Source organism: Panulirus ornatus, chromosome 68, assembly GCF_036320965.1.
Source record: "Panulirus ornatus isolate Po-2019 chromosome 68, ASM3632096v1, whole genome shotgun sequence".
NCBI classification, from domain to species: domain Eukaryota; kingdom Metazoa; phylum Arthropoda; class Malacostraca; order Decapoda; family Palinuridae; genus Panulirus; species Panulirus ornatus.
Genome location: NC_092291.1, coordinates 19025327 through 19040581, shown reverse-complemented (window position 1 = coordinate 19040581; position 15255 = coordinate 19025327). Strand labels below are relative to the sequence as shown.

At 46.4% G+C, this 15255-nt stretch overlaps 1 protein-coding gene across 4 annotated transcripts in view; it reads right to left on the bottom strand.

Annotated features, from left to right (window-relative positions):
* Positions 1-15255, bottom strand: part of LOC139747459 (putative neural-cadherin 2) — a 296803-nt gene that overhangs the window by 19313 nt on the left and 262235 nt on the right. For all 4 annotated transcript variants that reach the window (XM_071659816.1, XM_071659819.1, XM_071659817.1 and 1 more), the window contains exons 9-13: positions 14974-15137; positions 14064-14219; positions 7546-7722; positions 5191-5379; positions 2772-2985 (exon numbers count right to left, since the gene is read on the bottom strand). In XM_071659816.1, the coding sequence (XP_071515917.1) occupies positions 2772-2985; positions 5191-5379; positions 7546-7722; positions 14064-14219; positions 14974-15137 (900 nt within the window). The remainder of the gene's footprint in view (positions 1-2771; positions 2986-5190; positions 5380-7545; positions 7723-14063; positions 14220-14973; positions 15138-15255) is intronic.

The window sequence follows — 15255 nt, the reverse complement described above, 5'->3', positions numbered from 1 at the left end:
AAACAGAGAACGAGGCCAGGTGAGGATATTCCCTCAGAGGCCCAGTCCTCTGTTCTTAACGCTACCTTGTTAACGCGGGAAATGGCGAATAGTTTGAAAGAAAATAAAGATATATATATATATATATATATATATATATATATATATATACATATATATATATATAAATCTAGACCGAAATATAAATTTCCTTAATATGACCGTATCTGATTAAATTTTTCAGAGCGTAAAGTCTCTTTCTTTTTTTTCAGCTTCAACGAAAGGAAAAGAATGATGTAGTCTGTATGACAACGAAAAAAAAAAATATATATAAAAAGTAACTTGAACTGTCAGAACATTTCCCGTTCTAATTAATTAGGAATTATCAAAGAGAACATTCCAATAGGATTTAATATCCAGGACATGACAACTGCTAATTGGAATTTCCAAAGTGAACGGGTCAAGAGCTTCCTGGTGACACGCGATCAGCCCCTTGAGCATTGAGGTACGACCCTCGAGCACGACGGTACGACTCCTTGCGTATGAGGGCCTACCTTCTAACTGCGTCATGCACGAGAGGAAAGTGTACCGTCATGCTCAAAGGTCGTACCATCATGCTTAAGTGTCGTACCATTATGCTCAAGGGTCGTCCCGTTATACTCAAGGGTCGTCCCGTTACGCTCAAGGGTCGTCCCGATACGTTCAAGGGTCGTCCCGTTATGCTCAAGGGTCGTACCATCATGCTCAAGGGTCTTACCATTACGCTCAAGGGTCGTCCCGTTCTGCTCAAGGGTCGTCCCGTTACGCTCAAGGGTCGTACCGTTATGCTCAAGGGTCGTCCCGTTATACTCAAGGGTCGTCCCGTTATGCTCAAGGGTCGTCCCGTTACGCTCAAGGGTCGTCCCGTTACGTTCAAGGGTCGTCCCGTTATGCTCAAGGGTCGTACCGTTATGCTCAAGGGTCGTACCGTTACGCTAAAGAAAAAAATCGTACCGTCGTGTACTGAGAGGGGATGGTGGGGAGGAGCACTGAACCTAAGATGTCTGCTTTCCCATCTCAAACGAAGACAAAGACAACAGAGACTTTGACTTTAAATGGGATACACTTTTCTGCCAAAACACACACACACACACGCACACACGTATCACCTGACGAACTAAATAGTTAAAGATCAAACTAGATAATCAAAGATCACTTAAATACCATATTATCGTTCCGATAATCCAACTAGAAAACAACCACTGTTATCTAGAACATCTAGAAACCCCTTGGCTGATGCGTTGAACCATCTTGCTGCTCGTCGCTTAGAGAGAGAGAGAGAGAGAGAGAGAGAGAGAGAGAGAGAGAGAGAGAGAGAGAGAGAGAGAGAGAGAGAGAGAGAGAGAGAGAATGAGCTGAAGCTCACCTTTAAACATAGCATAAAATTACTAGCAGAGCCAACACTCGCGAGTGAGTAAGTGCAAGCGAGTGTGTGTGTGTGTGTGTGTGTGTGTGTGTGTCTTCCTCGACACCATCACACTACATCATGTTCACTACGGCGGGAGACGCCGTCTGGCGCATCTTCACTACACCCGCGAGGTGAGGTGAGGTGAGGGAGGGCGCTAGCTGTGAGGGTGGGCGAAGGGGGTAGTACTAGTTGTCGCAGGGAAAAAAAAAATATATATATATATAAAAAAAAAATAGAATCGACGACGGAAAAAAGAAGAATGTTTCCCTCTCTAACAAAAGGAGACATAATTAGGTTTATACATGTCATTATCCCTAATTACTAACGAGCTTTTAATGATTCAGGAAGATAATAGGTAGATGAGGAGGAGGGGGTGTGAGGGGCCTGACCAGGGAGTCATTACCGACAGCTGTTTCATACATACCGAGGGATCTGCCTCGAGTGCCGGACCTGGATTTGTGTCTCCCTTTAACCAAGTCCTCCTGGGCGGATCAACTGATCAATGAGGATTAATCAAAGTAAAAGTATTAACCTTTTCTTCTCTCTCTCTCTCTTTACCGGTAACTACATTTTCGCGCACATTATAATCTGTTAATACATTTCTTGGATATCTAAAGCATATACAGAACCAATCTTGATTATGTGTCGACAAAGTAATTCATGTATGCATAATCTATTCATTTCCCAATATCATACGTGCTGTATTCAATACTGTATGATGTATAATGGCGGATATGTATCATCCAAAGAGGTTAGGATTCCTTTGAATATGTAGTGTATTTATATTGCTCAAGTTTTCCCTGACACTGTCAATTTATCCTTGTCATGCATGATCCTGTTAACTGACGCATGTCATGCGTGACCTTTACAACCCACTCGTCATGCGTGACCTTGTCAACTTGCACTCGTCATGCGTGACCTTGTCAACTTGCACTCGTCATGCGTGACCTTTACAACCCACTCGTCATGCGTGACCTTGTCAACTTGCACTCGTCGTGCGTGACCTTTACAACCCACTCGTCATGCGTGACCTTTACAACCCACTCGTCGTGCGTGACCTTTACAACCCACTCGTCGTGCGTGACCTTTACAACCCACTCGTCGTGCGTGACCTTTACAACCCACTCGTCATGCGTGACCTTTACAACCCACTCGTCGTGCGTGACCTTTACAACCCACTCGTCATGCGTGACCTTTACAACCCACTCGTCATGCGTGACCTTTACAACCCACTCGTCATGCGTGACCTTGTCACCTCACTTTTGTCCCGAGTGATTCTGTCAACTCATTCTTGTCATGCATGGCGAACTCATTTTACTCATGGGTGACCACCAAACAAACTCACTCTTGTCATGCGTGACCCTGACGGAGGCGATGACATGTGGTGGCGCCCGGGGGTCGAGGGCGAGGGTGAAGGGCGGGCCATGACCCCGGCGCCAGTCGTCCGGGTCACCCAGTCTGACTCGAGCCACCTCCTGCGGGCCGCTGTTCTCCTCGACGTGCACCTCCCGCGGCTCCGTCAGGAACGGCGGGTTGTCGTTCTTGTCCGTCACGTTCAGCTGTAGGAGAACCACAGGGGGTCAGGTAAGGGGTCACCTGTGGGCGAGAACTATCGGGGTCAGGTAAGGGTCACCTGTGGGCGAGAACTGTCGGGGGTCAGGTAAGGGTCACCTGTGGGAGAGAACTATCGGGGGTCAGGTAAGGGTCACCTGTGGGAGAGAACTGTCGGGGGTCAGGTAAGGGGTCACCTGTGGGCGAGAACTGTCGGGGTCAGGTAGGGGTCACCTGTGGGCGAGAACTGTCGGGGGTCAGGTAAGGGGTCACCTGTGGGAGAGAACTATTGGGGTCAGGTAAGGTCACCTGTGGGAGAGAACTGTCGGGGGTCAGGTAAGGTCACCTGTGGGCGAGAACTGTCGGGGTCAGGTAAGGGTCACCTGTGGGAGAGAACTGTCGGGGTCAGGTAGGGGTCACCTGTGGGAGAGAACTGTCGGGGGTCAGGTAAGGGGTCACCTGTGGGCAAGAACTGTCGGGGGTCAGGTAAGGGGTCACCTGTGGGAGAGAACTATTGGGGTTCAGGTAAGGGTCACCTGTGGGCGAGAACTGTCGGGGTCAGGTAGGGGTCACCTGTGGGAGAGAACTGTCGGGGTCAGGTAAGGGTCACCTGTGGGCGAGAACTGTCGGGGTCAGGTAGGGGTCACCTGTGGGAGAGAACTATCGGGGTCAGGTAGGGGTCACCTGTGGGCGAGAACTGTCGGGGTCAGGTAAGGGGTCACCTGTGGGCGAGAACTGTTGGGGTCAGGTAAGGTCACCTGTGGGAGAGAACTGTCGGGGTCAGGTAAGGGTTCACCTGTGGGCGAGAACTGTTGGGGTCAGGTAAGGGGTCACCTGTGGGCGAGAACTATTGGGGTCAGGTAAGGGGTCACCTGTGGGCGAGAACTGTTGGGGTCAGGTAAGGTCACCTGTGGGAGAGAACTGTCGGGGTCAGGTAAGGTGTCACCTGTGGGAGAGAACTGTCGGGGTCAGGTAAGGGTCATCTGTGGGAGAGAACTGTCGGGGGTCAGGTAAGGGTCACCTGTGGGAGAGAACTGTCGGGGTCAGGTAAGGGTCACCTGTGGGAGAGAACTATTGGGGTCAGGTAAGGTCACCTGTGGGAGAGAACTGTCGGGGGTCAGGTAAGGTCACCTGTGGGCGAGAACTGTTGGGGTCAGGTAGGGGTCACCTGTGGGAGAGGCAAGGAAGGGTACGTGCTGGAGAACCACAGAGGTCAAGTAGGGTCACCTGAGGGAGAACAATCAGGGTCAGGTAGTCTCATCTGTTCGAGACCCATTAGGGTTAGGTAAGGTCAGCTGTCGTAGAAACATCCTCAGAGTCAAGTAAGGTCATCTGTGGGAGAAAGATTAGGGTCAGGTAAGGTCGCCTGTGGTGGGAGAAGCATTGAGGTCAGGTAAGGTCACCTGGAGGAATACTACTGGAGTTTAGGCAAGGTCATCGAGGTGAGAAACAGCAAGGCCGGGTGAAGGTCACATGGGAAAACAGCAAGCTGGGTCAAGCAGGATCACACAGCACAACCCAACCTAGTATGAGGTCAAATCACTAGGGGAACACACCAGGCGATTTACCTACGGGGGGAAAAAAAATAAAATCTAGTTAAGCTGGGTCACCTTTTCATTGGGTATGACTGACGGGGGTCAGTCGAGGTGGCATGAGTTAGATTCATGACACAGGGAAACATAGCAAATACACCAGCAACATTTCTGGCGAGAAGGTGTAGTCAGTCTGTGGTCCGTGACCAACATTCCTTTTGACTTCCACATCTGTAATTTATAGACTGGAACACTACATCTATCACCGGGATATTAAGGCACAGAATTCCTCGATATTTCGTCCCTTTGATGTGAAAAGAGTATAAATTTGTGGCTTAAGTCACCTCCTATATATTTTTTTTTCGATAATTCCTTCTCATCAGAGCGACAGGTAAGACAACTTCCTTGATTTCGTGATGGTTTCGTGGTTTGCCAATGGCGGCGCTCTCGTCAATGACTCGGTCCGCTTCACGCGACCTCCACTGGTGAGTAATGGCCGTCATTACCAGAGCATAGCCTCTCGCGCCTCCAATATTAACGAGGCAGCATTAAAAGATAAATTACCGACAGCGTAGGCTGATCCTGGTCGCTGGCTCCTATCATATATCTCTTGACGCCATCTACATAATGTACATTGGTATCACATTATACTAATTATGATTCTAGTCCTGGGCTACTCACAGTCAGGGTGGCAGTGGCGGTCCTGGGTGGCTCCCCGTCATCCACCGCCCACACCAGCACGTCATGGGCGGCCGCAGCCTCCCGGTCCAGCCCGCCCACGAGCCGTACCGCCCCCGAGGCGTCCACACCGAACTGTCGCCCAGGGTCACTTGCTGTCGCAATGGCGTACCGGACGCGGTTCTCCCGGCCCTGGTAGGTGGTTAATGGAGGGTGGTAATTAGTGTGGGGGTAGTTAAGTGTCTCGTCCAGTTCTAGGGTGGTGCTGGTGGTGGTGTTTAGTGGGTGGTAATCAGTGTCTTAACAAGCCCTAATAAGGTGGGTGGTAGTGGTCGTAGTTAGTGTCTCACCCAGCCCCAGGATGGTTGTTAGTGGTGGTAGTTAGTGTCTCAACCAGCCCCAGGATGGTTGTTAGTAGTGGTAGTTAGTGTCTCAACCAGCCCCAGGATGGTTGTTAGTGGTGGTAGTTAGTGTCTCAACCAGCCCCAGGATGGTTGTTAGAAGTGGTAGTTAGTGCCTCATCCAGCCCCAGGATGGTTGTCAGTAGTGGTAGTTAGTGTCTCACCCAGCCCCAGGATGGTTGTTAGTGGGTGGTAATCAGTGTCTCAACTAGCCCTAAGGTGGGTGGTAGTGGTCGTAGTTAGTGTCTCAACCAGCCCCAGGATGGTTGTTAGTGGTGGTAGTTAGTGCCTCACCCAGCCCCAGGATGGTTGTTAGTAGTGGTAGTTAGTGTCTCATCCAGCCCCAGGATGGTTGTTAGTGGTGGTAGTTAGTGTCTCACCCAGCCCCAGGATGGTGGGTAATAGTGGTAAGTGGCGTGCAGGGAAGGAGAGAGAGAGAGAGAGAGAGAGAGAGAGAGAGAGAGAGAGAGAGAGAGAGAGAGAGAGAGAGAGAGAGAGAGAGAGAGAGAGAGAGAGAGAGAGAGAGAGAGAGAGAGAGAGAGAGAGAGAGAGAGAGAGAGAGAGAGAGAGAGAGAGAGAGAGAGAGAGAGAGTGTGTGTGTATGGTTCGTATTAATGATGAATAATAAAGGTGATGGTGGATAATGATGATGACGGGGATGATGATGAGTGATGATGATGATGATGATGGCCAGATCATCAGGCCCAGGGGGTGACTGACGAGGAGGTGTGGTGGAGGTGTTGGGGTCGAAGGGGGGAAACTAAAGCGGGGTATTAGAAGGCAGTGAAGCAGTGGATCTCTGTGGTTCTAGAGGCACCAGGAATGGCTCGAGTCTGAGAAGCCTAGGGCAGGGAATGCTTGCATAGAAGTGCTCGCAATACACTGCTTAATGACATATGAAGACTGGGTTACGAGGTGAGGATGTGTGGATAAGGCGCTGTTAGTGTGGGAGAGAATATATATATATATATATATATATATATATATATATATATATATATATATATATATATATATATATATATATATATATATATATATATATATATATATATATATATATCCCTGGGGATAGGGGATTAAGAATACATCCCACGTATTCCCTGCGTGTCGTAGAAGGCGACTAAAAGGGGAGGGAGCGGGGGGCTGGAAATCCTCCCCCCTCTCTCTTTTTTTTTTTTTAATTTTCCAAAAGAAGGAACAGAGGGGGCCAGGTGAGGATATTCCAAAAAAGGCCCAGTCCTCTGTTCTTAACGCTACCTCGCTATCGCGGGAAATGGCGAATAGTATGAAAAAAAAAAAAAAAAAAAAAAAAAATATATATATATATATATATATATATATATATATATATATATATATATATATATATATATATATATATATTTTTTTTTTTTTTTTTTTTCATACTATTCGCCATTTCCCGCGATAGCGAGAAGAACAGAGGACTGGACCTTTGAGGGAATATCCTCACCTGGCCCTCTTCTCTGTTCCTTCTTTTGGAAAATAAAAAAAAAAAAAAAAAAAAAAAAAAAAAAACGAGAGGGGAGGATTTCCAGCCCCCCGCTCCCTTCCCTTTTAGTCGCCTTCTACGACACGCAGGGAATACGTGGGAAGTATTCTTTCTCCCCTATCCCCAGGGATAATATATATATATATATATATATATATATATATATATATATATATATATATATATATATATATATATATATATATATATTTTTATATATATATATAAAGGTATGGAGATAAGTGACATATACACTCGTAAATATACATATATTTTTTCACATTCAAGAGAAAATCAAAGGTACGGAGCAACATTTGTGAAGAAAATCTTTACCTTAATCAAATGTACCTCTGGTTCTCAGTACAGTTACATATTACGATACAAATCCTTGGGAAAAAGTGTGATTCTACCGAACATACCAATAGTGGGGACTACGAGACTTACACCGTCAGGATCTAATGCGGTGAAGGTGGTGAGAAGAGATCCTGGGGGCGTGTCCTCCGGCAGGGTGAGGTGGGCGTGGTCCTCACTGAACACCGGGTCGTTGTCGTTCACATCCAGGAGGTGAAGCTTGACTCGGGTCTCCGCTACGTGGTAGGGGTCAGACCAACCCGCTTCCCCCTGCCCACACAAAAGCACACAACTCAGGAAGTCACTCACGACAGATGTCGTCAGTCTAGCAAATCATGTAAGATGTGGAAAATGACATATCAATCTCTCATAACGACAAAATTTCAGGAATCCTTCAAATATATGTTTCTCAAAATGATTTTTTTTGATCTTTTCCAGTCAACACAAAGAACCAAGTGTGTAGTGGTTAATGTCTTGGTAAGAAACGCTGCCAATTCTTACCTTGACCACTTAAATCAATGGTTAATACATGAAAAAAACATCTGAAGATGATAATTACCACATAATGTATTCAAGAGATAGAGGTAAGACACACCAGATAATATTGTGCTCTTAATGAGACAAATCTAGAAATAATCAGACGAAAATACTTGTATATTTTCCTGTCAGATGTTGGCAATATTACGATAATAAGCATGGAATTATTCAGAATAAAGTTGGCGGAAGATGAGCCATTCTCCATCAGTGTTGCGTCAATCTAGTTCACTTCGTTATGTTGACACACTCGACAGTTGGCATAAACAAGCTGGTCGTCAAGGTCACATTGTGGTGGTGGTGGCGCTCGAATCGCTATAAGTGATGTAAAGATTCCTCTTTTGGCTACGTTGACCATACTGGAGATATCATAACTGTAGGATCAACACATTCCATTGGGGGAAGGATCCCATTGCTCACACAGATCCCATTGTGACACAGATCCAATGTTGGGTCAGATTCCTTTTATTAAGGAAATTCATCTTATTACAGGTCTCATAAGGATGTACATTTCTTACTGAAGGAGGATCCTATCTGTACTGGTAGATACGATGTCTACACCGCCCTTATGTATGTGCTGAGCCCTTGCTGGATCAGGTCCTACGTTGAGGAAGCCAAATAGGCAATGGCTCGATGTTGGTTACGTAACTCACGTCCCTCTGGAGACTCAAAGCTGGTGTAGAACACAAGTTGGCGGAGTGAACAAGTCGGCGTATATGAGACGCTGGCTGCAAATGGGAAATACCCCCAGGAGACGTGTAGCAAGACGTAGATATATTCTGTATATGCCGTACAGAATATTTGGCTGGACGAGGAAACCTCATCACATCCCTCTCCCTCACTTGGAAGTTGTAACAAGCATCTGCATAAATCAAGAACCCCTCGTTTGAGTATCGCATTTCACGGGTAACGTGAGCCACACGCGCCAATATTTTCTCGAACTGTACACACACACACTTACGTATGAAACTCCTGAAATCCTGCAACACCGGAGGCTGAAGGAGTAACCAGCCACAACATAGGATAAACGAACGTCCTCAGTGCCTCTCGAAAACACACCGTCGGACGGAGTTCCGGGCTCCCAACTTTCCCTCGGGTCTATGATCATCCTAATTCATGCTTTTCACCCTCAGGAAAGGGGGTTCAAATACGTCGAGGCCATGGCATGATTGCTGGTCTTGTTACATGAAAGCAGCTATTTCGCTCAGCTTCCCTGGGGGAGGGAATTAGGAACACTACATACCCAACCATATTCACACTGTATGGTTTAGCTTGTGGTAGGTGAGCGTGGCGGCCATAATGAAGGGTTAAAACCACTTTCATCCATCGCAAACGATCGCTTTTCTTTGCAGATATATATACAATCCAAAATCGCTACTTCTGGTGTGAATCCTTAAATGCTCGAATCCTCTGTTAACAATAAAGGATCTGATCCTGTAACTGGCGGAGACACCTTGCTTATGTAGCTGTTCCGCTGGGTTAGATTGGGGTCAGCAGATCATAATACTTGGGTGGATCCCACTGTATGCTCAATGGGGGGAGGCCTGATAAGTCACGTATCATATTGTCACAATGCTGAACCTCTCTCTCTCTCTCTCTCTCTCTCTCTCTCTCATAACTCTACCACATCATCCTCAAATGATATTCGGACGCGAGTCATTTCTACAGATCAGTAACACGACGGGGCACTGGAGACTGAACCCCTAACACACACACACACACAACTCATTACTTTATCCTCATCTCATAAGATATACATTCAACATTCATCTTTTCATTCCTGTTGTTTCAGGGCCATTTTCGGGCCACCAAAGAGACCTTCTTCTTGTCCCTGCCTCAAAGATTATTCAGTGATTTACAAGCCTTACGTGGGAGATGAGAATAGCCTCTGGTTGGCCTGGAAGACAAGCCCAAACACTCATCTCTTCTTCCAGGTTAGTGCTCACCCCATCACACAAAGTCCAGCTGAATCATAATGCATGACCTCTTCCCTCTGGACCCAATTTTCTTGATGTTTACTTAATTCATCCTTTACTGGCTCTCGTCCATCTGTGTGTGTGTGTGTGTGTGTGTGTGTTGTGGGAAGAGAGTTTTACACGCATGTTGCCTCCTCTCTCTCTCTCTCTCTCTCTCTCTCTCTCTCTCTCTCTCTCTCTCTCTCTCTCTCTCTCTCTCTCTCTCTCTATATATATATATATATATATATATATATATATATATATATATATATATATATATTCTCTACCACACCGGAGATGCAGATAAGGGCGTGTAAGTAACTCAACATGCCAATTACAACTGTGTCTCTGTTCACGAATCTTCACCTCAACCTAGTAACTGTAAGATCACCCATACAGGAGGGATGTGTAAGGCAACTGCTGGTCAGGAAGCTTTGGAATCTACACGTCGTAGACAGCACGTAAAGGCTGCAGGGAGCGTCACCTGACGAGACACGGCAGCGCAATACACTAGACTAACCTCATTTCAACCACGGATGCAACACATGCACTTCCTTTTAAAATTTTCCATTACTGTCCATCATATTACTGACCAAAGTTTATAATGCATGTAGCCACTTCTAAACATGTGGGGGGAGAAAAAAAAAGAAGAAGCAGAGAGGGGGTTTTAACCAAGTTTAAATGGTGGATATAATATTCAGGAAGAGTTGGTTCAGTTTTAGCCACAGTTAAATGCGTTACTCTTATTCTCTATATTCGAGGGAGTTTCAGAAGTAGATCTCCTCGAGTTTTATACGTGCCCCCAAGTTCCTACTTGTTCTTCCGAGTTATACTCCAACGCATCCAAAGCTGGTTAAGGAAGAGCTCCCGAGATGAGAGAGAGAGAGAGAGAGAGAGAGAGAGAGAGAGAGAGAGAGAGAGAGAGAGAGAGAGAGAGAGAGAGAGAGACATAAAAAACTACGAGGCCATTTAAACATGCATGAGCATCACAGGCGCGCTATTAAGAATAGGATTTATATTATTGTGGCCAACATTCGTTCTGCCACACAATCCCATCTGCATCAAAATGCAAATCGCGAAAACATGCAACGTGCCTCGGCATGGCGGGACCTGCGCCAAGGTGGGACATCCATCATCATGGGACCTGCGCTACAATGGGATACCTGGACCGTAACATGGAACCTACGCCAACGCTAACCTCCAGCACGGGCAAACCTCCTCACCACACGAGCACCGTGCCAGCATTCGGGTCGCATCACTGCACGTACAACGCAATGGGATGTTTGCACGGCTATACAAGACGTTTGTAAAGAACATAGTATTATCTGTGCATCACAGAGAGACCCACAGTGGGTCTTTCCCTCGTGGTGTGGCAGGTGAGGGTGCTAAAGGAGGAAGATCACCCTGCTCACTGAGGTCTCACAAGTGCTACAGGAAGATCATCCTGCTCACTGAGGTCTCACAAGTGCTACAGGAGGATCACCCTGCTCACTGAGGTCTCACAAATGCTACAGGAGGATCACCCTGCTCACTGAGGTCTCGCAAGTGCTACAGGAGGGACGGAGGATGACCCTATACACCATTTTCTGCAAGTTAAAACATTGCTAAAACGCCGTAATACAAGGGATTTTGGGAGGAGGTAGAGTAGAGGGGGAGTATTATAGGATCGCTGAACCTCTAGGGAGGAGACTTCATCCATCCTTTGTGCTTGTGAGGGTAAGACATTGCCTCAGCCGACGGTCAGGAGTAATGGATTAAAACCTGTGCCAAGTGAAGGGTCCTCAGCGAGGCAGTACTTGCCCGAGGCGCACAAAACTCTGATGAGAATGGCTGTACCAACAACGTTAACACGAGTTCTAAAAAACCCCTGATTGTAATGAGTCCCGTGCATCATCACAGGAGCTTTAATTATGGGGTTTTGGAGGCACACAGAAGAATCCTTTCTTTTTCCAAACTGTAGCAACGTTTCTAAGGGGACAGACAAGGTCAGCGGGTTGGAATATGAACAACATTGGAGGGAGTCTATTGATATTTTCCGTACGTATTGCCTGCAGAAAGATACAGCAACAGTGACATGGCCCACAGACCCAGTGTTAGTACCATGATGTCACAGTGAATGAATGTTTACAGCGTAGGAACGCTATAACATGGAAAAATGTTTATGTAGTTTACTCCTATAACACGTAAAGATATTTAAGTAGTTTACACCTATAACATGGAAAGATATCTAAGTAGTTTACACCTACAACATGGAAAGATATCTAAGTAGTCTACACTTATAACATGAAAAGATATTTAAGTAGTCTACACTTATAACACGTAAAGATATTTAAGCAGTTTATATCTATAACATGGAAAGACATTTAAGTAGTTTACACCTATAACACGGAGAGATATCTAAGTGGTTTACACCTGACCACGGTATTTGATTTTATCAATGATTGAAGTGTTACTTGTATTAATCATCATAGAATACAGAGTTAGTGCGATTTATAGACACTAAATGTGTTATCATCAAAATCAGTCTGACCAGTATATATAGTTATACAAATTATTTCATCAATTTGAGTTATACGATTCATAAACGTGTGTAACCCGGACGAAAATGAATATTCATAACGATACGAAAATAAATATACCTAGTTATTAAATGCTGTCATGTACTGGATAAATGGTTTTCGTTAGAACATTTGGTGAAAGTAACTAATCAACTGTATCACTTGCAACATCAAAGTCAAAGCATGAAGAAATTAAGCATAAGTATATATATATATATATATATTCCATGTGTGGCGAGGTGGCGATGGAAATGAATAAAGGCAGACAGTGTGAATTGTGTGCATGGGTATATATGTATGTGTCTGTGTGTGTATATATATGTGTACATTGAGATGTATAGGTATGTATATTTGCGTGTGTGGACGTGTATGTATATACATGTGTATGGGGGTGGGTTGGGCCATTTCTTTCGTCTGTTTCCTTGCGCTACCTCGCAAACGCGGGAGACAGCGACAAAGCAAATTAAAAAAATAAATAAAAATATATATATATATATATATATATATATATATATATATATATATATATATATATATATATATATATATTCGAAAAGTGATACACCAAAGCACACACTTACATCAGTAATAAGAATCATAGCTACGTAGTCTTATACCATTTTGAGCCATGGTGTCCAGTGTTTTATATACCTTCAACAGCAACTAGATTGTGGCAACGGTAACGGATATCTACGCTTCCTTCCGTTAACAAACGGTACACACAAGAGTGAGCCTTCGGCCAACAGACTGAATCCAGACGTGCCATATCTGTGTACTGGACCCTGAAGTGGAACCCTCGTCTGGCAGGACCTGGACGTACCATATCTGTGACCTGGACCCTGAAGTGGAACCCTCGTCTGACAGGACCTGGACGTACCATATCTGTGTACTGGACCCTGAAGTGGAACCCTCGTCTGGCAGGACCTGGACGTACCATATCTGTGACCTGGACCTTGAAGTGGAACCCTCGTCTGACAGGACCTGGACGTACCATATCTGTGACCTGGACCCTGAAGTGGAACCCTCGTTTGACAGGATCTGGACATACCATATCTGTGACCTGGACCTTGAAGTGGAACCCTCGTCTGACAGGACCTGGACGTACCATATCTGTGACCTGGACCCTGAAGTGGATCCCTCGTCTGGCAGGATCTGGACGTACCATATCTGTGACCTGGACCTTGAAGTGGAACCCTCGTCTGACAGGACCTGGACGTACCATATCTGTGACCTGGACCCTGAAGTGGAACCCTCGTCTGACAGGACCTGGACGTACCATATCTGTGACCTGGACCCTGAAGTGGAACCCTCGTTTGAAAGGACCTAGACGTACCATATCTGTGACCTGGACCCTGAAGTGGAACCCTCGTTTGAAAGGACCTGGACGTACCATATCTGTGACCTGGACCCTGAAGTGGAACCCTCGTTTGAAAGGACCTGGACGTACCATATCTGTGACCTGGACCCTGAAGTGGAACCCTCGTTTGAAAGGACCTGGACGTACCATATCTGTGACCTGGACTCTGAAGTGGAACCCTCGTTTGAAAGGACCTGGACGTACCATATCTGTGACCTGGACTCTGAAGTGGAACCCTCGTCTGTGGTCGGGATCCTCGTAGTCTAAAGGTTCCACTGCTCTCAGTTCTCCACCTGGGGAGCCTCCTTCCCGCCCCTCGACTTGAAACATCTGCCAGCCACGACCACTGCCCGGAACCACCTGTGTGTAGGGACACCTGGTCACCAGCTGCAGGTAGACACCACCTGTGAACACACCTGGTCCCCAGACGAGAGGTAACCACCACCTGTACACGCACCTGGTCATCAGGCTAGTGATAAACACCCCTGTGGACACACCAGGTCACCAGGCTAGTGGCAAACACCGCCTGTGGACACACCAGGTCACCAGGCTAGTGGCAAACACCACCTGTGGACACACCAGGTCATCAGGCTAGTTGTAACCACCACCTGGTCACCAGGCTAGTGGCAAACCACCTGAGAATACACTTGGTCACCAACTACAGGTAAGCAAGATTCATCCACCTCAGTAACCGTGCACTACAACATATGCGAGATGTAATCAAAGATACATATCCACAGTGTATGCTGTAGTGAGACTGGTTAGTAAGACAGTATCATGAGTTTCATGCATATCTGTTGCCCCTTGAGCGCGACGGTACGCGAATTCTTTAACTTAACACTTGAGGGTATCGTCTTACTCAAGAGGATTACTAATCCTTTTCTACTTCAGTCAGATATTAGCTCAGGGCCGTTAGGGGCTTCAGGTAAGAAGGGTTGCTTCAAAGGTCTTCAACTGATGACTGACAAAGCCTTGAATCAAATGCAAATGGGGTCTTTAGCAAAGGGCATTCAGAACCCTCAACAATAGAGAGAGGGAGCCTTCATAAGAGGGCAGCTAAGCGCCCCACCTAAATGCGTCCAATATTTCCAAGTCTACTGCGGGAGGTACTGACCCTGAAGGAGAAGTTGTTGGAGACGTCCTGGTCGACGAGGGAGAGAGTAGCCAAGACGTCGTCGGGGGTGAGGCTCTCCGACACGTTAAACGTCCACTCCTGCCGGTAGAACCTCGGGGGCACGTCGTTCACGTCTTCTACATCAACCACTACCGTCCCTGTGCCTGAGGAAGGAGGGAAGTAAGGAGGGATGAACGAGATCTCAGGGCTGGTCCTTGACCCGGCTGAATTTATCATCACATATAACTCCTCTAACGCACCTATCTCGCTGTTAGAACCAAG